Here is a 23201-nt window from a genome sequence, read left to right as displayed (position 1 = left end):
AGAATTTTCAAGATGTCTCAGGAGGTACCAAAGGAGCAGCAACATAGAATTTTGCCTAATGATCACTTCTTAAAGAATTGATCCTGAGAAATGCATTGTATCTTAAGGTAGGGAACACTTTTACCTATTCAAAAATCATTTGAGGTATTTAGATAAATCCATGATCCAAGTTTTATGTTAGTTTTACAGTGTCATAGTGTAATTAAGTATAGAATTTAACCTCTGAGGCTGGGCGCAGTAGCTCATGCCTATAATCCTAGCATTTTGGAAGGCCAATGATTGCTTGAGACCAGCCTGGGCAACATGGCGAAACCATGTCTCTACAGAAAAATACAAAAATCAGCAGAATGTGGTGGAGCATGCCTATAGTAGCAGCTACTCAAAACACTGAGGTGGGAGAATAGTTTAAGCAAGGGAGGTCAAGGTGGCAGTAAGCCTAGCTGGCGATACTGCATTCTAGCCCGAGTGACAGGAGACCCTATCTCAAAAAAAAAAAAAAAAAAAAAAAAGTGAAAGAAAGAAAAAGAAATTTAATCTCTGGTGAATATTTAAAGATGTTGCTTTGGATGTAAGCATTCATAAGTAAGTTCTATTGCCCCTCCCCACAACAGCCCTGTACTACTTTATTTGAGGCAGTGTTAACAAAAATCTTAATTAGCAACAGAATAAATGATAGTTTGGTATCAGTTTTATTCAGTTTTCTGAATACATAGTTCTGAATACATACTTTTCTACACACTATTTTCACAAAATATGTTGGTATTGTGTATGCTATGGCTTTGATTTCTCATCACCTTGTAACATATTTGATGGGATATAAGCTGCCAGATATTCCAGCATTGCTAAATGAGTTCCTGGAACTATCAAAGCCTAGTATCAAAAGCCAGCTATATTTTGTTCACCTGTAAAATTGTTTTAGCAGCACAAACATATCTCATCTGTCATAACTGTCTCAAGCCAGTAGCAGAACCTCAATACTCTCAATAAATTAAATTGCATTTAATCTTTATCCTTCTATCATTATGACCCTCGGTTCTGGGAGACATTTTCACTTTACATCATAGTAATAAAAGGGCCCACTAATTGTATGTGGTGAGTTTACCTGATTAGGGTGGGTATTAATTAATTTGAGGTCACAGGCTTATCCTTGTAGAAACCAGTTAACTCATACAGGCAGAAAGCCAAGGTTCTGAAGTCTAACTGAGCTGCTTAAAACTGTACAGAGTGTAGGGTTCAGAAAACTCTGTATTTAGTCAACCTATGCCAACGTCTGAGTCTGTGTTTTATTTCTATTACCTTCCCACTTAAATATGCGGTATGTCTTGTAATTTCTTGTTAATTGCACCATTATCCAATCACCTAGACCAGAAACATAGGACCTCCTAATCTCTTTTAACTCTCTTCTGCCCCACATGTAATTATCCTTCATGCAGTTAAATTCTAACTCTTAAATACTTCATATCATCCCTACATTGCCTCCTTAGTCCTCTGTCATCATATGTCTCATGTGCAGTTCTAATAGGTATTGATGGCTGTTCATAAAATAATATTGATGAATATCCTAATATATAGCAGATGAATAGTACTCTCTATCTGTCCACTGCCAAAAATAAGTAATTCTTATTTATAGAAGAAATCATTCTTCTATACCACTACAATTGGAGTGATCTTTATAAAGACAAATCTGGACCCTGTTGAAAATTCACTGGTGTTTCCTACTGCCCATAGAAAGCTCTTCATTATCTGGCCCTAGCCAACTTATCCAGTCCAGTTTTATCCCTTATCTCTCATAGATACATATACCTTGACCTCCCACATGAAGTGGGTGTGCCTCTTGCACACTATTCTTGTGTGCCTTGCTTGGTTAGCTTCTTCACATGGAGTCACTCTGCATGTGGTGTCCCACTTCCCACCGTTTGCCTGGTAGCTAGACTTGGCTCACATTTTATCCACTCTGGGACGACTCCCGTGACCACTTTTCTTTACAACTTTCCCAGCAGAGATAGGCTATCTGCCTCTGACCACCTTTGTGCCACATTTCACACTATGCCATAGGGTTTGCTTTCCCTACTAGGTTGGTGCTCTGTGGCATTTTGCCTTTTTCATTTTCTTATGGCCAAAGCAGAGCCCAGTACCTAATTAATTTGTCTACTTTCAATTACTTTGCTTTTTAAAATATTGTCTCATTTTCTTCTTGGTTACAAACACTTTATAAATAGAGAAATAGCCTAAAATGGTTACACTTTTCATGGATCTCTTAAATGTATAAACTCAAGAGCTATTTTTCTGAGAAAGAAGCTGTGTTTTTACTCATTGCTATTTCATTTAGCATCTTTTTCTATTTTAGTTCTGGTTTTCATCCCCACTCTGTTTATTGTTCATGTCATAGGTCCTTTGTACTTTCTTTTTAGGATCTTAAATACTAAAATATTAGGATACTTAAAAGAAATGATGTGTGCGGCATACTCTCTGACTTAGTGTGGGTTTTGGTATTCTATGCATTGGTAATGTATGTTGAAAAATGTTGGCTTAATTGGTATGTGTAGATATTTGTTGAAGAGGAAAACCATTGTTATAATGCATCTAAATTATGAGAATGGGCTTCCTTTTCAGCATTTTAAATTAGTGTTGTATATGGATTCTTATAGTTCTATGTGTGGCGGTGTGTTGGTGAAACATGCAAAAACAGAATTGTTAATATTTCAGCGGTTCAAGTTCATTTTTCCGTTAATAGCAAAAATCAGCAATCTGTTCACATGTTTGTTTGTTTTTTCTTCCTAGTTCATGATAGGACTGTATATTAGATAACACGATACTGATGAATTTAGCCATGTGATACAGGTAGCAAGATAGAAATCCTACTGTACAGTGGCTATCACTCACACTCTTTTTTTGGCCATCCCTCAGTAGAGATGCCTTTTAGGCCAGATGGGGTTCTAATCTCCAAAGATTATTGCACCTTGCTTTTACAAAGACACCCCCAATCTTTAGCACTGTCTCTCTTGCTCAGTTTCTAACATTCTATATTTACTGCTTAGTTTTCCAATAGCCTGTATTTAATGCTTTGACTCTAACTTCATCTGCTCAATACTGTAAATTCCTACCCTTATATCTTAAGGCTATGAGACCCTGGACTTAAAACATCCTCAGTTCATTGCCTGACATCTCTCACATTGCTTGTTACCCACTTACAGGAATTTATAGGTTCACATTTCCTCATCTCTCAGATACCCCTGTTTAGGTCTCCTTTTCCAACTACTTGGACCGATCCTGCTCCACCCATCTTTCAAGAAGCAAAGTGCTTGGAGACCCTTTTCCCTTGTTCTTACACACAACTCTTTACTTACCAGTGATATTTCCTGTTATTTAAACTGCTCCTAAAATTCTTTTTCTTGTTAAAAGGTATCTTAAATTGATAGAGTAAAACCTGTTAATTTTCCTGACCTTTTTCCATTACTGGATGCCAATAACCATCTCTTCTCCCATATTGCTGCATGTCTATCCTTTGTCCTCTTATTTCCTGAATGTACTTGCCACTGATGAGTTTAGATAGGCAGATGTACTGCTTCTTTGGCTTACATTTTGTTAGTTATTCCTTTCTTAAAGCCCCTGGAAGACAGGCCTACATCTGTTTAATTCTTTGTTTATTGCCCAGTAGAGCCTACCATCATGATTACCACACACAGATGACTCATAACTGCTTTCTGATAATAAGAAACAATAGTTTGATAAAGAAGAGTGTGGTGGCTCTTGAACATTTGGCATCCATATTGCACATATTTATACTGATGCAGATTGTAGAGGAAAAACCCTCTTGGGTTTAGATTTTTAAAGCATTCCCTGTTTAAGGGAGAGCAGGTGGTAAAATTAATCTTATAAAAAGACGATTTAATGTTTTTCAAATTTGCGATTTTGTCTCTGTCAGGTTTAGAAAAAGCATATTGAAAACCAAATAGAGCTAAAAGAGTACTTTGATACATCAGTCCAAAGAACAGTTGATTGTAGCAAATTAGGATTTGTCATAGAAACTTCATAATGCCCAAAGGACTGACATGCACAGAGAATGTAGCAAAAGCTGCAGTTGTAAATGTCTTTCTCATGCAAATCGTTATCTATGAAGTCTCAGTAATACAGGCTTACACAGAAATTGCTAGAGTGATGTCCAGAATAAAATCTGACACTAAACAGCAAAAAGCATTGGGTGTTTATATTATAATGCATGTTAACATAATGACTGCTGTTCTAAGAACTCCTTAAAGGAAATACTGAGGATTTGTAACTCATAATTGGGAAAAGTAGCTGGGTGAAGCTTAAAGGCAGAAAAATATGTTTAGAAACTTAAAACAGTCTTAACAGGGAGAAAGATTTTTATCTCACTTTCTAATCATAATATCAGATTCTTATGAAGTTAATGAATATTGCTTAAGGCAACTTGATACAAAGTTTAATTTAGACATAGGAGTTCCAGTTTTCAGGAGTTTTGTTTGTTTCATTTTTTAGGATTTTCCAGAAACATTTTTCTATTTGAATTAAATATTCCTATTTACCATAAATCATTTTAAAACAGTGGCCAAATACTATTTTAAACTACATTTTACTGCCTTATTTCATGCTTAAATAAAATTATATGTTGTTTTCTGAGACCACATCCAACTAGTTAGTATTCTTTTTAAGCAAGAAATTTGGGATTTATTGGGAAGATCTTTAATAATTTTAAAAGAATATACTGCTTTTTACAAGTTCCATGCTTTTTGGTATCATCAGTTGGCTATATAACCTGAGTTGTTTTTTTTTTTTTTTTTTTCAGAGTAGAACCTGATTCATAAATTGTGAACATTGGGATAGAGGATGGAAAGTAGATTTTTTCTTTTCCTGATGTTTGCCAAAGTTGTACTGAGAGATGTTACTAGATATTCATGGGGGGAAGGGAGAGAGGAACATTGTCATAGGTTTAGAAGGATTTTTATAGCCTTCATCACAGTACTTTGGTATCTACCTTAGCATATTAAAGGGACTAAGGAGAGACTGCCAAAAGTAAATTATTAAGCTTTGTATAATCAGTTTTTCAAATATTTGACTGCAGAATCTTTTGTGCACAGAATATCTATTAATAGTTTTTAAAACAAGTATTTAAAGAGCAGATTTTGGAAAATGTGCTAGCTAACAAAACCCATAGATCAAGCTCTTTTTTTTTTTTTTAAGACAGAGTTTCACTCTTTCTGCCCAGGCTGGAATGCAGTGGGTAACCATAGATCAAATTTAACGACCCTTTTCAAAATTCTAATTTACAGCCAGGAAATAAGTTAATTATAGGGAAAATCTGTCTGAACACCTAGACCTCACATGTACCAGTCTTTCTGAATGCCACTAATCTTGAATATTTCCTGTGTTATAGACACCCATTTAGAAATCTGTGGTACACCATGCTGCAATAACTATGCTGTTATCATATATTTCATTTTTTATATTTTCTTCAAGTAACTTTCAAACATATACAAAAAAGAGAGAAGAGAAAAGAGTACAATGACCATTATGCCAGTTACTTGAAATACTGGTTCAAATGTTTCATGAAGTTATATTAAAAAAAGGAAACACAAATGTTTTTATTGGACCACCCTTTATAAATTAATTTATTAAATGAGTCTGATTCATATAGTGGGACTTCCCTTCTAACAGTATGGAGACATTTGTAAAGTCAGCAGCAGTGGACCGTATAACAAGATGACCAAAATATTCTCAAAGCTAAACCTCATAGTAATACAGACTATTTTTTTCTTCATGTTTTGCTAATATTTTTGTACCCACAGGATAAAAGATAACATTGATGTTGGGTGGATTAGTTCTGGCTTTATCTGGAGTAATTTTAGTATTCCCTTCTTTTATCCTGTCTTTAATCAGGCAATACTGTATATTCCTATTTTGGCTCAAGTAAACTGATGGCCTCTGAAAAAAAGGTCAAGCTTCAAGAGAAATTTTCTTCTGTCTATGTTTAGTTTCTACATACCTTCATGATAAAACTGACTCCCTGATTGGCCGAGGCCAGCCCACTGTAGAGTGGAAGATGGGCTTATTTTGATTGGTTTAGGCCAGTGGTGCTGTGGGGTTAAATCAATCTTACTATAATTCTATGGCCTAGAAATTTTGGTCTTGATTAGAAAGGGCATATAGGAAATGGTTGCTATGGAAACAACAAGCAATAAATATTCTTTTACTCCAAGTGAAACAAGTCTTGAGAGTTCTACAACAGGCTATGCTATATATTTTTAATGTCCAATGAGATGTTTAGATATTTTTGTTTTACAAATATATTAACAGGGTTTTTGGTTTTTTTTTTTTTTAAGAGGACAAGAATTTTGGGCAGATCTGAATGCCATGAATGTGTATGAAACAACTGAATTTGACCAACTACGAAGGCTGTCCACACCACCCTCTAGCAATGTCAACTCTATTTACCACACAGTCTGGAAATTCTTCTGTAGGGACCACTTTGGATGGAGAGAGTATCCTGAGGTATTTACAGGTTCTTTCTTGACAAGTACATTTTTCAAATTTAATTTTTTTCTTCTATTTTATTCTTTCTTTACAACAATGACTAGGCAGAACTATGGATATAATTAAAGAGCTTATGAATATAAAATTGAGTCTCACTGATATAAGAAAACTTTTTATTTTTCTTAAAATTTATTTCTTTCCATTAATTTGAAATCCAAAGATAGCTTACCACTATTAGCTAAGTAAAATTCTTTCCACAGAATCTTACATTATAGAAATGAAGTACTTTGACCTGTTGCCACCTGTGGAGTAATTTTCACAAGATGAGAACTGGTATGACTTTTGATTATATCTGGCTCCTGGGCTTATGGAGATTAGATTAAGTGTTACACTTAGCATTTTAGAAGCCCGGTGGAAACAATCACTCTTATGTCTCTGGAAGAAGTACTTGAAAATGTTTATTGAGCTGTGGTCAGGGAAATCAGTTATTTAAAATTTTCTCCTATGTGCATTTACATCCTTAGTCTAAGATAGTGAAAACAACCCTTCAGTCTCAAAGCAAGATTTTAAAAAGATGATGGTTTACTTTGCTTCTGAATGACAATTCTGAGTCATTTTAATATCCTCAAATGGACTTGAGATTAATTTCACATTCCAAAAATCTGACTTTTTCAATTTGATTAAGTTCGTTTCTAGCATTACAAAAGGAGGGAACAACTTATCTACCTTCACTTCGATTTTTTAAGACAACAGCAAAAGAAGAAAGCCTAGTATATTAATTATTATAAAACACAATATTAAACTAAGTAAGCTTAAGATCGGATCACTAGTGTCTACCTTCCAAATAAGAGTAGAAGGTTGTTTAAAATGTACTCTGAGAATACTTGGACCATTCCGGTGTTTTTTTTCTGAGAAGTTTTTGGGTTTGGAGCTTGAAGCTTGAACTTTATACACCATCACCTTTTCAAAATTTATTTATTCATTTTTAGAGCTAGGCTCTTGCTCTATTGCCTAGGCTGGAGTACAGTGGCACAATCATAGTTCACTATAATCTCAAACTCCTGGGCTCAAGCAGTGCTCCTGCCTCAGCCTCCCAAATAGCTGGGACTACAGGTATATGCCACTGTACTTGGCTAATTTTTGTTTTTTATTTTTTGTGGAGAGAGGATCTTGCCATGTTGCCTAATCTGGTCTTGAACTCCTGGCCTCAAACAGTCCTCCTTCCTCTGCTTCCCAAAGTGTTGGGAGTGGCTCACAAGTCATTCACAGGTGTGAGCCACTGAGACTGGCAAACATCACTATCTTTACTTCCTCTTTTGAAAAATCCCTTAACCAAAACCTTCTATGATCTTATTAAGGCTCAAAATACAATAAAATGGTTCCCTGGGCCCACATGTTTCGTAAGGTGAAAATCCATGCCTTATGAACAGGGAGTATCTTTCCACACTACATACTTGGAAGGAAAAAAAGAGTCTCTAATTTGACTCACTGTACTTTATTGAAATTCCTGTGAGGATAACTTTTGCCTTTAGTTAAATTTTCATTTTTAACCATAATTATTTATTAACTTTCCTTTTTTTGTTGTTACCTTCTGTTTTCTCCTCCATAGTCTGTCATTCGATTGATTGAAGAAGCCAACTCTCGGGGTCTGAAAGAAGTTCGATTTATGATGTGGAATAACCACTACATCCTCCACAATTCATTCTTCAGGAGAGAAATAAAAAGGAGACCCCTCTTCCGCTCCTGTTTTATACTGCTTCCATATTTACAGTAAGTGTCCAGTATAAAGTCTTATCATTACTCTCATTTTATGGAAATGCACTCCTGAATACTAGAGAGAAAAATATTTTAAATTAAAAGTTTGCCTTGGTTAGTATCCCTAGAATGTTAAATTCCAAAGTATTCATTGGATTTTTAATTCCTCAAGAAATTGAGTACAAATAAGTTACAATTCATCCTACACTAAAAGAATGAGTATCTCAGAGAAGATTAGCATGGCCCCTGCGCAAGGATGACACGCAAATTCGTGAAGCGTTCCATATTTTTTTTAAAAAGAGAAAAAAAAAAAAAAGAATGAGTATCTTACTGGATTTTTTAGAGTTAACATTTTTCCACAACTAAATATAATTGTGTCTGGAATGAGTACAGAACTTGCATTTATCTCCTTAATGGAAGATTGAGTTTTTCCTTCTGTGAAACTTCTTTCATGGAACTACTTCCAAGATAAGACCCTTCTGTGTTATCGGACAGCTTAGCCAAATTGCCAGAGCAAGTGAGGAGAGTCCTACAAGGTGATTTCTCCATACTTCGTCCTTGAGTGAATTTGAATGGGAAAAATTCACCTTTAAAATAATTTACATTCTTACTGGCTAGGTAAGGCACCTCTTCCTATGATACTCACTAAAATTACTTGTCATACTAAGAATATAGTTTCTTAATATAAGGTTAGGACTGAACACACCTTTCTGAATTGTAGATGAGCTTTTCTTCCATTTTGGCAAGAGTTGGTTTCTTCCTTTCATCTCCAGATAACCCAGTGGCATATCTTTACAGATACCCAAAGGTGGTGGGCACATTACCATTCACATGGCCATCTTTGATAATTAGTATCTCTAGGGAAATCATTATCTACTCCAGTCAGATATGCTGTTTTTAGAGCCTGATTTTGAAAATGGTATAAGTTTACTTGGTTTTATGAACTTTAGAGGTTGTCTAATGGATGTTTTTTTTTGTGCTGATCTTTGAGGTAAACATACTGTTATTATATTCCTACTGTTTTTATTTTAGCTCAAACTGTTTTTCCTAAGTTGTTATGACAGAATCTTAGTGATTCTAATCCTGTGATTGCACGAGGAACATTAAAAACAAACTACAGATAAAAATACCTGAAATGATCAGTATCCAAAAGAAATTTGTAGTAAGACTAATTTTAGAAATGTATATTGGATTGGGTTAAGTGTATACTTCCTTCCAAGTGCCTGTTTGAAAAATTTTACCTTGTAGAGTTTCTTAAAAAATTAGAACTAGTAAAAATGCCATTTCTGTGATTTTACTAGCACAGCTGGAGATAGTGTCAGTGTCCAGTAGTTAGGAATATATTGTCCTCCTGGTGAGACAGTAGAACTCATTAGTGGGACCAACAGCTTGGCATGCTGAGCCAATCAAGCAAGATATAGCTTCTGTGTGAGGGTAAGAATGCAAGTTCTGCATTGTTGGAAAGTTTTAGTGAGTGGTGAAAATGCTTTTGTTTTGATCCCAAGATCATGGAATATGCCCTCCTCCTCTTTGTATTTTTTTTTTTTTTTTGAAACTTAGGCTTGTTTTGTAAAAGTATGAACTATTAATATAAGCAGCAATACAATTAATGCCATAAATATGTCTTCATTATACAGGCATATCTTGTTTTATTGTGCTTCCCTTTATTGTACTTCACAGATAATTGCGTTCTTTCCAAATCAAAGGTCTGTGGCAGCCCTAGGTCAAGCAAGTGTATTGATGCTATTTTTTCAACAGCATGTGCTTACTTTGTATTTCTGAGTCACATTTCTTGCCATATTTTAAACTTTTCATTATTATTATATCTGTTATTGTGATCTAACCAGTGATCTTTGATGTTACTGTTACAGTTGTTTTGAGGTGCTAAGAATGGCACCCATATAAGATGGAAAACTTAATTGATAAATGTGCTGTGTGTTCTGACTGCTCCATGGACTGGCATTTCCCTCTCTCTCTCTCCCCGCTTGGGCCTCCCTATTTGCTGAGACAAAACAATATTGAAATTAGGCCAGTTAACAACCTTACAATGGATGCTAAGTGTTCAAGTGAAAGGAAGAGTTACACATCTCTAACTTTAAATCAAAAGCCTGAAATGATTAAGCTTAGTGAAGAAGGCATGTCAAAAGCTGAGATAAGCCAAAAGCTAGGCCTCTTGTGCCTTAACATTAGCCATGTTGCAAATACAAAGGAAAAGTTCTTGAAGGAAATTAAACATGCTATTGTAGTAAGCACACAAATTATAAGAAACTAAAATAGCTGCCTTGCTAATATAGAGAAAGTTTTAGTGGTCTGGATAAAAGATCTAACCAGCCACAACATTCCCTTAAGCCAAAGCCTAATCCGGAACAAGGCCATAACTTTTTTCAGTTCTATCAAGGCTGAGAGAGGTGAAAAAGCTGCAGAAGAAAAGTTTAAACCTAGCAGAGGTTGGTTCATGAGGTTTAAGAGGACATCTCCATAATACAAAAGTGCAAGGTGAACCAGTAAGTGTTAATGTAGAAGCTGTAGCAAGTTATCTGGAAGTCTAGCTGAGATCATTGATGAAGGTGGCTGAACTAGAGATTTTCAATGTAGACAAAACAACCTTCTATTAGAAGACAATGTCATCTAGGACTTCCATGTAGAGAGAAGTCAATGCTTGACTTCAAAGGACAGGGCTGACTCTTGTCAGAGGCTCATGTAGCTGATGACTTTAAGTCGAAGCCTAAGTCCCTTAAGAATTATGCTAAATCTATTCTGTCTGTGCTCTATAAATGGAAAAACAAAGCCTGGATGACAGCACATGTGTTGATGGCATGGTTTGCTGAATATTTTAAGCCCACTATTGGGACCTGCTCAAGAAGAAAAGATTTATTTCAAACTATTACTGCTCATTGACAATGCACCTGGTCACCCAAGAGCCCAAATGGAGATGTATAGGAGATTAGTGTTTTCATGCCTGCTATACAAAATCCATTCTGCAGCCCACTTATCAAGGAGTAATTTTGACTTTCAAGACTTCCTATTTTAACAGTACATTTTGTAAGGCTATAGCTGCCCTACATAGCAATCCCTTTAATGGATCTGGGCAAAGTAAATTGGAAAACTTTTGGAAAGGATTTACCATTTTAGATGCCATCAAGAACATTATGATTCATGGGAGGGGGCCAACATACCAACATTAACAGAAATTTGGAAGTTTATTTCAGCCCACGTGGATGATTTTGAGGGGTTCAAGACTTCAGTGGAGGAAGTCACTGCAGATGTGGTGGCAATAACAAGAGAGGTAGAATTAGAAGTGTAGCCTGAAGATGTGACTGAATTGCTACTGTCTCATGATAAAACTTGGATGCATGAGGAGTTGCTTCTTTTGGATGAGCAAAGAAAGGAGTTTCTTGAGATGAAATCTAATGGTGAAGATGCTGTAAAGAATTTTGAAATAATAGCAAAGCGTTTAGAATATTACCTCAACTTAGTTGATAAAGCAACCACAAGGTTTGGGAGGATTGACTGCAATTTTGAAAGAAGTTCTACTGTGGGTAAAATGCTTTTAAATGGTACTGCATGCAGCAGAGAAATCTTTCATGAAAGGAAGGGTCAGTTGATGTGGCAAACTTCACTGTTGTCTTATTTTAATAAATTGCCACTGCCAGTTTAGCAGCCACCACCCTCATCAGTCAGGCCATCATCAAGGCAAGACCCTCTCACCAGTAAAAATACTATAAGTGATCCTCCTGCCTCAGCCTCCCAAGTAGCTGGGACTACAGGTACATGCTGCCATGCCCAGCTTATTTTTTCTTTCTTTTTCTTTGGTAGAAGCAAGGTCTCACTGTGTTGCTGAGGCTGATCCTGAACTCCTTCCTCAAGCAGTCTTCTTGCCTCAGCCTCCCAAGTAGCTGGGATTACAGGCATGATCTTGCGTTTTAAAGTTGTTATTAAATGCAAAGGGTCAGAGAAAAACTAGGTGTTAAAGAGGACACAATTCTCAGGGAATCAGAGATGTCTAAGAGTGGAAGGGGTAGGGTAGGAGATTGATGTTAATTAATGAATTTCCTGCAAATTCAGCTATTTTTTAAAAGGTCTCTCCTGCTTTTTAATGGGGCTGATAAAAAGGAGCTTATTCTTTAATAATCTTAGAATTCTTGAACTGAGACTGCATAAGCAAACAAAGCTCAGATTTAGGGGTTAGGGGGTTCAGTGCTTTCAGCTGAAAGAATATCCATCCCATGCAATCACATCATGGTCATGAGAATGTCTGACAGGGTTTCTTTAATTCCCCCCAAAAGGATAATGAATGAATTTTTATTTCATCACTGAAATTGGTTTAATAAACATCCTTCTAAATGGTAAGGGGAAGGAGGGAGAGTTATAAAAGGTGGCCTTTGATTCTGAAAATCCATTCTTCAGAGATCTTTTCATAGAAGCTCAATTCCCTTTGACTTGGCCTCTCTAGAGAAGGCTGGTGTGGTATGGTGACACATGCCATATATCTTTGGAATACCCATGAGGTGAATACAAACTCATCATTCTCAGAAAATAAAGGTACATTTGTAACTGTGCTTAGAATATATATTTTTAACCCATGGCAACTAGAGTCTTGAAGCCCATCAGACAGATGTGTATATGCATATTTGTGTTTTAGGCCAGTTAGGATGTTGGCTTGTTAAAAAGTAAGCATCTGTGGGTTGGAATGGATGTTTATCATATACTTAGTCCAATTTAATGTCTTAGAATGGATAGGAATTGTTTATCTCAGCTCATCTTCAAGCATATGTTAGTAATAACAGATCTCCATCCCCCCCAAAAAAGGAAAAGCTATATTTGAAGCTTTCATTTTAAGGAATGGGTGCATAGTAGTGATAATCAGAAAGAAAAGGGCAGAATCTCTTCTGTTAGGGTTAGGTTTGCTGTACAGGCTGACAGTCTAAAACCTCTTGGGCAGAGTGCTTGGAGAGAATCTTACCTTTCTCCTTCAAACAAGAAGGCTTTGTTGTTAACTTTAACCCCTGGTAATAATAGAAAACCTGGTGGGCTGGGGACTCACTCTTTTCTTTGCAAATCTGGATAGAGGGAAGAGCTATTAAATAAAAATAAGGGGCTTATATTGTTTGCTTCCCAACCATTCGTCCAGAATAGTGCTGGCTTTTTAAGGAGTTACAGATCTTTGAGAATCTGATTAAAGCAGTGAGGCCTCTCTTCATGAAAGTGTACCAGTGAAGAATGTATCAGTACTGAGGATCCAAAGGAATCTGTGTGGGCTCTGAGAAAATGCTACAGAGGACAAGAACTGTTGTGCCTTTTGTTGTGACAGTTGGAGAAACCAGCAGCACTTTAAATCTGCCCCTGTACTTAAAAGCACCTCAGAGATTCAGTAAGCCCTGTATCCACCCTTCCAGGACTCTGTCTCACAAAGAGACTCTGAAGCACATTAAATTGAAGGCACAGTCACTTGTAGAAGGTGGGGCTAGAGAAAGCAGTCATGCTTCCACAGCTTTTTTTTTTTTTTTTAATTTTTTATTGGATTTTAGGTTTTGGGGTACATGAGCAGAGCATGCAAGACAGTTGCATAGGTACACACATGGCAGTGTGCTTTGCTTTTCTTCTCCCCTTCACCCACATTTGGCATTTCTCCCCAGGCTATCCCTCCCCACCTCCCCCTCCCACTGGCCCTCCCCTTTTCCCCCCAATAGACCCCAGTGTTTAGTACTCTTCTCTCTGTGTCCATGTGTTCTCATTTTTCATCACCCGCCTATGAGTGAGAATATGTGGTGTTTCATTTTCTGTTCTTGTGTCAGTTTGCTGAGGATGATGTTCTCCAGATTCATCCATGTCCCTACAAACGACACAAACTCATCATTTCTGATTGCTGCATAATATTCCATGGTGTATATGTGCCACATTTTTCCAATCCAGTCTATTATCAATGGGCATTTGGGTTGATTCCAGGTCTTTGCTATTGTAAACAGTGCTGCAATGAACATTCGTGTACATGTGTCCTTATAGTAGAACGATTTATAGTCTTTTGGCTATATACCCAGTAATGGGATTGCTGGGTCAAATGGAATTTCTATTTCTAAGGCCTTGAGGAATCGCCACACTGTCTTCCACAATGGTTGAACTAATTTACACTCCCACCAACAGTGTAAAAGTGTTCCTTTTTCTCCGCATCCTCTCCAGCATCTGTTGTCTCCAGATTTTTTAATGATCGCCATTCTAACTGGCGTGAGATGGTATCTCAATGTGGTTTTGATTTGCATCTCTCTGATGACCAGTGACGATGAGCATTTTTTCATATGATTGTTGGCCTCATATATGTCTTCTTTCGTAAAATGTCTGTTCATATCCTTTGCCCACTTTTGAATGGGCTTGTTTTTTTCCTGTAAATCTGTTTGAGTTCTTTGTAAATTCTGGATATCAGCCCTTTGTCAGATGGGTAAACTGCAAAAATTTTTTCCCATTCTGTTGGTTGCCGATCCACTCTAGTGACTGTTTCTTTTGCCGTGCAGAAGCTGTGGAGTTTCATTAGGTCCCATTTGTCTATTTTGGCTTTTGTTGCCAATGCTTTTGGTGTTTTGTTCATGAAGTCCTTGCCTACTCCTATGTCCTGGATAGTTTTGCCTAGATTTCCGAACTGCCATTTGCAATTGCTACAAAAAGAATAAAATACCTTGGAATACAACTCACAAGGAACATAAGGGACCTCTTCAAGGAGAACTACAAACCACTGCTCAACGAAATCAGAGAGGACACAAACAGATGGAGAAACATTCCATGTTCATGGTTAGGAAGAATTAATATCGTGAAAATGGCTATACTGCCCAAAGTAATGTACAGAATCAGCTTTTTGTTTTTTTAAAGTCATCCCTTAAAAGACTGTGTGATGATGATAATAATGTAGTGTGCTGGTTTCTCCAACTGGTGCTGGTGCTTGTGCTTGTGGTGGTGGTGAGAGTCAGGCAAAACCAGGTTGGAGTCCTGATATCTTGTCTGTCACTTTGCAGCCTTGTTTAAAAAAAAAAAAAGAAGAAAGAAAAGCTTGTGAAATATATGGAACTAAAAAGAGTATGAGATTAGAAACTACCTAGATGGGCCCGGCCTAGATTCAAATCCTGTCTTTGCTCTTTACTAGTGATATTTGGGCAAATTATTTAATCTATGTAAACCTCAGTTTCTTCATTTGAAAAGTGGGGAAAACCAAGTCTTTTTAAGGGTTATTGTGACAATTAGTGATACTGTATGTAAAATGACTGGTGCATAATATTTATTGGCTATGATTATGATGAGAGAGATGGTCAGCTATGCTCTTTGGAGATGAGACACATGTTCACACAAAGTTGTAGTCTCTGTGTCACAAAGCTCTTATGAAAATTTCAGTTTCCTAATCCATTTTGGCACACATTATTACTTCCTTGTGACCAGTATATGCCAATGAGTGTTATAGTACCTGGCCCTGAAACTAAGTCTCAGGGTCAGGATTTCCTTGCTCTCTACTTTCTTTTTTCCTCTGTTTTGAAAATGGCCAAGAAATGTGATTTAAATTTAAGCATTTAACTAGGCAGGAATAAGTAACTTACCAAAGCTGCTGCTTATCTAAAATCATTATTCAAAATAACAGACATGAATTTAAAGGCCCACGGATATGCATTCTGGTATCTAGAGTTCATAGTAATTAGCTTCATCTTAAGCACACTCATAGCTCTAAAAGTTCAATAGTATTGGTTTTGCTTCTATATGTAATCTTGGAAAATGAAACAAATATCAAATATTTATCAGTGTTCAGATCCTGCTCCATGATTTTTGTTTTTATACAGAAATTAAAGTAGCTTTTTTTTTCTCCCTATAAGCTCCCTCCTTGCTGCCTGCCTTACTTTGTCTCCCACCCACATATCCTTTAGTAATGAAATCTTCTCTGCTTAGTATCAGCACATTTTGAAGAAAACATATAACAAAGTTTCTTTAGCTATAGGTAATAAAGAGGAGTCTAGGATTCAAAAGTAAAGGTATTTTTGAATTGGCTCTTGCTTCTTTGCCTTGTAGCTATACATTTCGGAGTTTTGTCCATAGGAAGGAGGCCCAGAGGAGGCTAATATTAGGCTATTCATGTACAGGCAGTGTTTAAGACTTTTTTTTTTCTTAAATAGATAGCATTTTTTATTTTTTAAATAAGCACTAAAGCTATACAGATTATATTAAGTAGACACTGATATAGAGTCCTATAATGTGAGTTGTACTTATTTCTTAATGTTTTACATTAATGTTTCTTCCTCTTCATTTTAGGACACTTGGTGGGGTTCCCACACAAGCTCCTCCACCTCTTGAAGCAGGTTCATCATCACAAATTATCTGCCCAGATGGGGTCACTTCAGCAAACTTTTACCCTGAAACTTGGGTTTATATGCATCCATCTCAGGACTTCATCCAAGTGCCTGTTTCTGCAGAGGATAAAAGTTATAGGATCATTTACAATCTTTTTCATAAGACTGTGCCTGAGTTTAAATATAGAATTTTGCAGATATTGAGAGTCCAAAACCAGTTTCTTTGGGAGAAATATAAAAGGTGAGTCAGATGTGTGAAAAGTTCAAGGGAGCTTTATTTTTTAGCTAATGTCAAATGAGGAACATAATAGTAAACATTTGCATACAATTTATGTTCATATTTTTCCATGTATTAACTGACATATAATCCTCATAACAGACATGAGTAGGATTATTACAATTTACATTTTACAGAGAAGAAGAAACTGAGTCACAGGAAACTTACTTGCTGTAGGTCATGCAGCTATAAGATATGGTGCTGGAATTTGAACCCAGGCAATCTGGCACCAGAGGCCTTGCTCTTAATCACTTTACTATGGTGTCTCTCAAGTCAGCCAACGAATGTACTACAAAGGGAGGGAATACATTTAGATTTCAGGAATCTTAGAATCTAAGAGATCTTCAGATTGGAGGAATTAGGCAAGGAGGACATCCTAAGGAAGGAAAAGATAGGAGAACTCTTAATAGATTTAACATGGAAAATAAAGCAAGTAAATGATTGGTGGCAAAAGAAGGAAAGGGGCTTTTCTTCAGTGGAAAGATAAGTTTAAACTTTTATTAGGATCTTTGATGGCATTTTTCCCTTGATAATAACTAGTTTAATATTTCCTCTTCATTAAAACCATAAAGAGAAGTTTATGACTACATCATGCCTGTTAAATTGTCTTGTATTTCATCCTTCTGAATTCCCTGTCTGCTCTTTGCATTAGGAAAAAGGAATATATGAACAGGAAAATGTTTGGCCGTGACAGGATAATAAATGAGAGACATTTATTTCATGGAACATCCCAGGATGTGGTAGATGGAATCTGCAAACACAACTTTGACCCTCGAGTCTGTGGAAAGCATGCTACAATGTTTGGACAAGGCAGTTATTTTGCAAAGAAGGCAAGCTACTCTCATAACTTTTCTAAGAAGTCCTCCAAAGGAGTCCATTTCATGTTTCTGGCCAAAGTGCTGACTGGCAGATACACAATGGGCAGTCATGGCATGAGAAGGCCCCCTCCAGTCAATCCTGGAAGTGTTACCAGTGACCTTTATGACTCTTGTGTGGATAATTTCTTTGAGCCTCAGATTTTTGTCATTTTTAATGATGACCAGAGTTACCCTTATTTTGTTATTCAATATGAAGAAGTCAATAACACTGTTTCCATTTGAAAAATCTTGGTACTGCTAAATTATTTGATATGAACACAATTCAGCATTTGTAGCAGGTTTTGAATGGGTGGGACTGGGTGGGGAACAGCATTGGACATTAATAGGGCACTTTTCAGACCCGTTTTTTAAAGTGCTAGAAATTTTTTTTTTTAAATGATCACTTACTCTTTAATTATTTACTAATTGTTAGTGTACTCAGTGTGGAAAAGACTACAGATTACATGCTCTTTTCATTCACACTTGTACATATAGACAGTAATGTTATTAGGAGCATTAAATAAAAAAACTGAACAGCCTAATTTAAATGTGGCTTGGGTCTGGTAGAAGTTGGCCAAATGGAATGGAGGCTGTGAGCAAAGTGAGGATTCTGTTTATTTATTTACATTTGATAAAACTCACTGGAAATAGTACTGCCATGCATATTCTCTGTCCAAAACATCACTGCTTTGGTATAATATAAGTTCATGAAATTCTGGTGGGTGGAAAGAAATTTTTATTTCTATCAGCAGTACTGAAATATATCAACCAATCAACCAGAAAACATCAGTGACTAACTTCTGCAGTTTGCCCAAGAATTCAGAGTTCTGTTTAGAGGAAGTTAAAAAAACAATAACAAAAATAAAACAACCATTTGAAAAATTTTTGTCACCAGCAAAATTTTTCACTAACTAGTGATATGAAAGGTGATTCTTGTGTTGTTAAACTTCAGCTTTGGAAAACTCAGTCTCTTTCATTATCATCCATTCCAGTTTGAAGGAGTTGGGCAACTACTTTGGTTAAAGCCAGTTTTGAGGATTAGAAGTATTACTTTCTTTTGGGGTTCCAGACCTAGCTTATGACTGAAAGTTTTAGAAAAAGGAAGTACATCTACAGCCAAATTGATAAGGTTTATTACTGTGTTTTGCACAAAGTAGAGTCACAAAAGTATTTGCTGGAATTACTGGTAGATGGCAGTCCCACCCCTACACCTGCTTTGCCAGATACAGCTGGGTTCCCTGGCTGACTCTGTACCTTACTTACACTACTTACTTAATAGAAACACAAACTTGGAAACTGTGCCAGTGGCCCAGTTGGAGCACTGTCTGGTAAATTTGCTGTTTCCTCAGTTCAGAGAGGTAGCAACTAAGTATACTCCTTATAGAAAGCAAATACCTGGATTTACAAAAGTGAAAGTGGTTGTTCAGAAAAGAATTCACCATGGAATTCTTTCAGTTACCAAGCTCTCTCGGTATGTTTGTGGTTATATCATTTACACAAAACTTTTCAGGAACTTCTGTGTTGTTTAAAGCAAGATGTATCTATACTGATGTCTCAGTGAATCAGTCTGTTTATTAAGCACTTATCAGGGCTTCCACACAGTTATTTATTTTGCCCTAGTTAATCCTGTTGTTTGCTGCCATTGGCATGAAATGGCCAACTGTGGCTGTTACAGTTCTTTCATTCAATTATAACTTGTAAACCAGTGACTCCTAATCTTTTTCATGTTAAGACACCTTACCATTGCTTATTTGATTTTATGAGACTTGTTCCTTATTTTCTCCCTAAGGAAAAAGAAAGCTTTATGACATATTTATTTTTTTAATAAAACTAAGCAAAAATAAAAGTTATGGTAATTCTTTAAAACTTTGTTGTTGTTTTGGTTCCATTTAAGATCACTGAATTAACACATAATTGGTGACTGTAAATGTTGGTTGGTTGGTTAAATGTATGAATGAACAGACGTAAACAGAACCTGCTGCTTAAGCTTTCCTGCAGTGGGAATCTACAGAAAATACATTATCTAGCAGTCCACTATCCACAAGAGAATAGTCGATATTTTATTTTGCAGGTAATATTTGGAGGAAAGGGATGAGTTTTTTGTTTTGTTTTTCGAGACAGAGTCTCATTCTATTACCAGGCTGGAGTGCAGTGGTGTGATCACAGCTCACTGCACCCTTCACCTCCCGGGTTCAAGTGATTCTCCTGTGTCAGCCTCCCAAGTAGCTGGGACTACAGATGCACGCCACCACGCCTAGCCAGTTTTCATATTTTTAGTGGAGATGGGGTTTCACCATGTTGGCCAGGATGGTCTTGATCTCTTGACCTTGTGATCTGCCCACCTCGGCCTCCCGAAGTGCTGGGATTACAGGTGTCAGCCACTGTACCTGGCTGGGACAAATTTTCTATAGGTTGAGTATCTCTAATTGGAAAATCTGAAATGCTCCAAATTCTAAAACTTTTTGAACATCAACATGGTACTAAAAGGAAATCCTCATTGGAACACTTCAGATTCTGGATTTTCAGATTAGGAATGCTCAACTGGGAAATATGCAAATACTTAAAAACCTGAAATCTGAAACTCTTCCAGTCCCAAGTGTTTCCCGTACGGGAAATGTATCAGCAGACAGCTGCAGAGAAAAACATAAGCAGGTTGTCCCTTTGACTGGGTGTGAAGGAGATATAAAAGAAATTGTATGGCCAGGCATGGTGGTTCATGCCTATAAACCCATCACTTTTGGAGGCTGAAGCAGGCAGATTGCTTGAGCTCAGGAGTTTGAGACCAGCCTGGGCAGCATGGCAAAACTCCATCTCTACAAAAAATACAGAAATTAGCTGGTTGTGGTAATGTGTGTCTGTGGTCCCAGCTACTCAGGAGGCTGAGGCTTGAGCCCACGATGCAGAGGTTGCAGTGAGCTGAGGTTGCACTACAGCACTTCCAGCCTGGGCAACAGAGTGAAACCTGTCTCAAAAAAAAAAAAAGTTGGGGGGAGGAGAAGGATTTGTAGAAGTCTTATCAGCTCTCAACACATTAAATTTCAGCTAACTTAAAAAGTCAACTGATTGATTAGTATACATAAGCATCTCTAAAAGTGCTTTTAGCCCCAGTGTAATGATTTTTAAGTTCCTGATTTGGTATTGTATGTTGTTTAAACTAGGTAATAACTATAGAATCAGTCTAAATTTTGTAATGGTTCTATGGATTTAAAACATACTAAATGGCATTCGTTAACTTCTACCAGCACAGCTGAAATTTACACCATTTCAAGAAGCTGGAACTTGCTCTTAAACTATAGTTAAGATTTCCAGGAAAATTCTACAAACTCCCTGAGATTCCAAAGTCATGTAATCCTATAGACAGGAAGATTCTGTATGTTTGCAAAGTTTATAAATATTGGATCCTCAGAATTATGAATCTTAATGCCCATCTCTGCATCTTGTTACAAACCTGTCTGTTTCAGTAAACAATTATTTGGTTATAAAAACAATCACTAGGGCCTGAAATACTTTAAAAGAATTTTTATTATATAAGGTCTGAAAATGACTAAATAGAAATCCAATGCCATACTGTCAATTTAAATTAGAGGCTTTTTTCCTCCTTCATTTAAGGAAAGTAAGATTACTGCAAGATGTTTCTAGGTTTCCTTGGTTTGAATCTAACAGTCAAAACACATTTTCGAAAATCCTACATGGCACTTTTCTAGAATCTAATCCATACTTCGTATGTTGTTGCTATTACCATGTGGTTTAAAAAAAAATAGCTTAAGCTCTTCTATTGTAACTATACAGCCTTGAACAAATCACTTAACCTTCCACATGGTTAGTTTTCTCATCTTTCTTGTTTTGACTTTTTTTTTAATGACTACAAATGAGACTTTCTAACTTTAAAACCCTACAATGCAAAAATTTTTTGTAAAGTGCTATACAACTTATATAGCATGTACTTAAAAGCCAGATAAACTTTCCATAAAAAATATTCTTAAAAACAATCCCATCTATTGATTTAAGTACTCTTACTGCAGTCAAGTTAAAGAAATTAAACTGCTTTTTACCTTTTTTCGCTTTCTAATCTTAGTTACTGGTAAGCTATCAGTATAGAAAGTAAAATATGCTATTGAAAGATTTCATCAGAATTAGTTGGCCTTATTTTATTGCTTAATTCACTTCTTCACATATCTTATGACAGTTCTATATAGAACTGTCAGATGGCAGCTCTTTCGAAGCTTTAATCTTACATGAATGGAAGTGTTTGTGTGGTAGAAGTGTTTCATGAACACTTGCCAAATTCTTCAAGCTAGAGGAGCAGTGCCCAGCCATTTTAAATATGTCAATTTCATCGATTCTCATAGTAATTCTTAATTAATGATTTATAGAATGCAGAATGACCAAAAGCTACCAGGAACTCGATGATTTTTTAAAAATCAAACTTGGATTACTCATCACAAATATATGTATTTATGTTTGATATGTGGGATATACTTAATATATAGATATATTTGGTGCTTAAATGGATTTATGGGTTCCTCATGATAATTCCTGTATGCTACTGGTGTTCATAATTAACAGGCTAGCACCACTGGGCTAAACTATTTCTATATTCATGTTTAAATGATTTCCTTTTTTAACTAGGCTCATCTCCTTAATTATATCCAATCTTAAAATAGCCTTAAATCAGATAGCTAATAGGTTCAACCCAGGTCAAGAGCCTCTAACCCTTCTAATGCTTAGCAAGTCTTAGGTGCCGAATTGTCATTTGGTGGGCCTCATGTTAGATACATCAGAGCTGCTCTTCAAAGTGTTTCACAGTATATTAAAGATCTCATTGAACAGATTTGAGTGGCAAGAGTACACTAAACAGGTGCTACTCAAACTATATAATGTACTCTTTAATAAGAATATGAAATTATTGTGCAAACATCAGTTTATAAGTTGTTTTTTGAACAGCAGTGATAGATTTGGGGCATTAACCTTTTTTGACAAAGGTCTCACTTGAAGGTTATGTGTTTTACAGTATTTTGGTCAAGGGTTTAAGTCTTAGTTTCTAAGCTGGGTGTAATTAACTATTCCCTGTAGTCTCAGTGGTCTAAGCTAATTGAACCCGGTATCTATAAGCATTAATTCCAACCACTCATAAATGTAGCTGGACTTCTAAACGCCAATTTCTATCCATTACTATAGATTTATGACTATATTTTCTAAGCTACAAGTTTGCAGTCTTATTTATAATTATTAACAACATAGGCACACACAAGTTAGTGCTAGTTAGGAGTGGTAATGTAGATTTTGTGAGCCATTGTTACTCAATTTTGTGATAAATTAGTGTAATTTACTTATCAGAAAGCAATGGCTTAGTCACAAGCCTGTCCAAGAAAGTTATTTGGACAATTTGAGTATGTGGCTTGTGGGCTGAGATAAAGAATGTAACACAGAAGAACGCCTGGCTCTTGATATACAATCAAATTTTAATGAGTGGTAGTAAGAATAGCAGTAGTAGCAGCAGCATAA

At 36.3% G+C, this 23201-nt stretch overlaps 1 protein-coding gene, 1 long non-coding RNA gene and 1 other non-coding gene across 23 annotated transcripts in view; 2 read left to right on the top strand and 1 right to left on the bottom strand.

Moving 5' to 3' along the window:
• TIPARP (TCDD inducible poly(ADP-ribose) polymerase) overlaps positions 1–19562 on the top strand; it is a 33038-nt gene extending 13476 nt beyond the window's left edge. For all 3 annotated transcript variants that reach the window (XM_078353980.1, XM_035277834.3, XM_035277833.3), the window contains exons 3-6: positions 6342–6510; positions 8102–8262; positions 16525–16803; positions 17492–19562. In XM_078353980.1, the coding sequence (XP_078210106.1) occupies positions 6342–6510; positions 8102–8262; positions 16525–16803; positions 17492–17939 (1057 nt within the window). In that variant the 3' untranslated portion in view covers positions 17940–19562. The remainder of the gene's footprint in view (positions 1–6341; positions 6511–8101; positions 8263–16524; positions 16804–17491) is intronic.
• On the top strand, positions 8433–8538 carry LOC118149006 (U6 spliceosomal RNA). Its single transcript, XR_004736182.1, has one exon. It is a non-coding gene; the product is annotated as a U6 spliceosomal RNA (small nuclear RNA).
• Positions 13740–23201, bottom strand: part of LOC103788753 (uncharacterized) — a 112968-nt gene continuing 103506 nt past the window's right edge. For 14 of the 19 annotated variants that reach the window (XR_008477342.2, XR_008477353.2, XR_013528504.1 and 11 more), the window contains 3 exons: positions 17008–17128; positions 16498–16679; positions 13740–15249 (listed from right to left, as the gene is read on the bottom strand). This is a non-coding gene — a long non-coding RNA (uncharacterized LOC103788753). Of the gene's footprint in view, positions 15250–16497; positions 16680–17007; positions 17216–23201 lie in introns of all 19 variants that reach the window. The other 5 variants (XR_008477344.2, XR_013528510.1, XR_013528499.1 and 2 more) reach the window with 3 other exon arrangements.

Source organism: Callithrix jacchus, chromosome 17 (assembly GCF_049354715.1).
Source record: "Callithrix jacchus isolate 240 chromosome 17, calJac240_pri, whole genome shotgun sequence".
NCBI lineage: Eukaryota > Metazoa > Chordata > Mammalia > Primates > Cebidae > Callithrix > Callithrix jacchus.
Note: the sequence above shows the minus strand (reverse complement) of the source record. Positions and strands in the feature narration are given on the sequence as shown.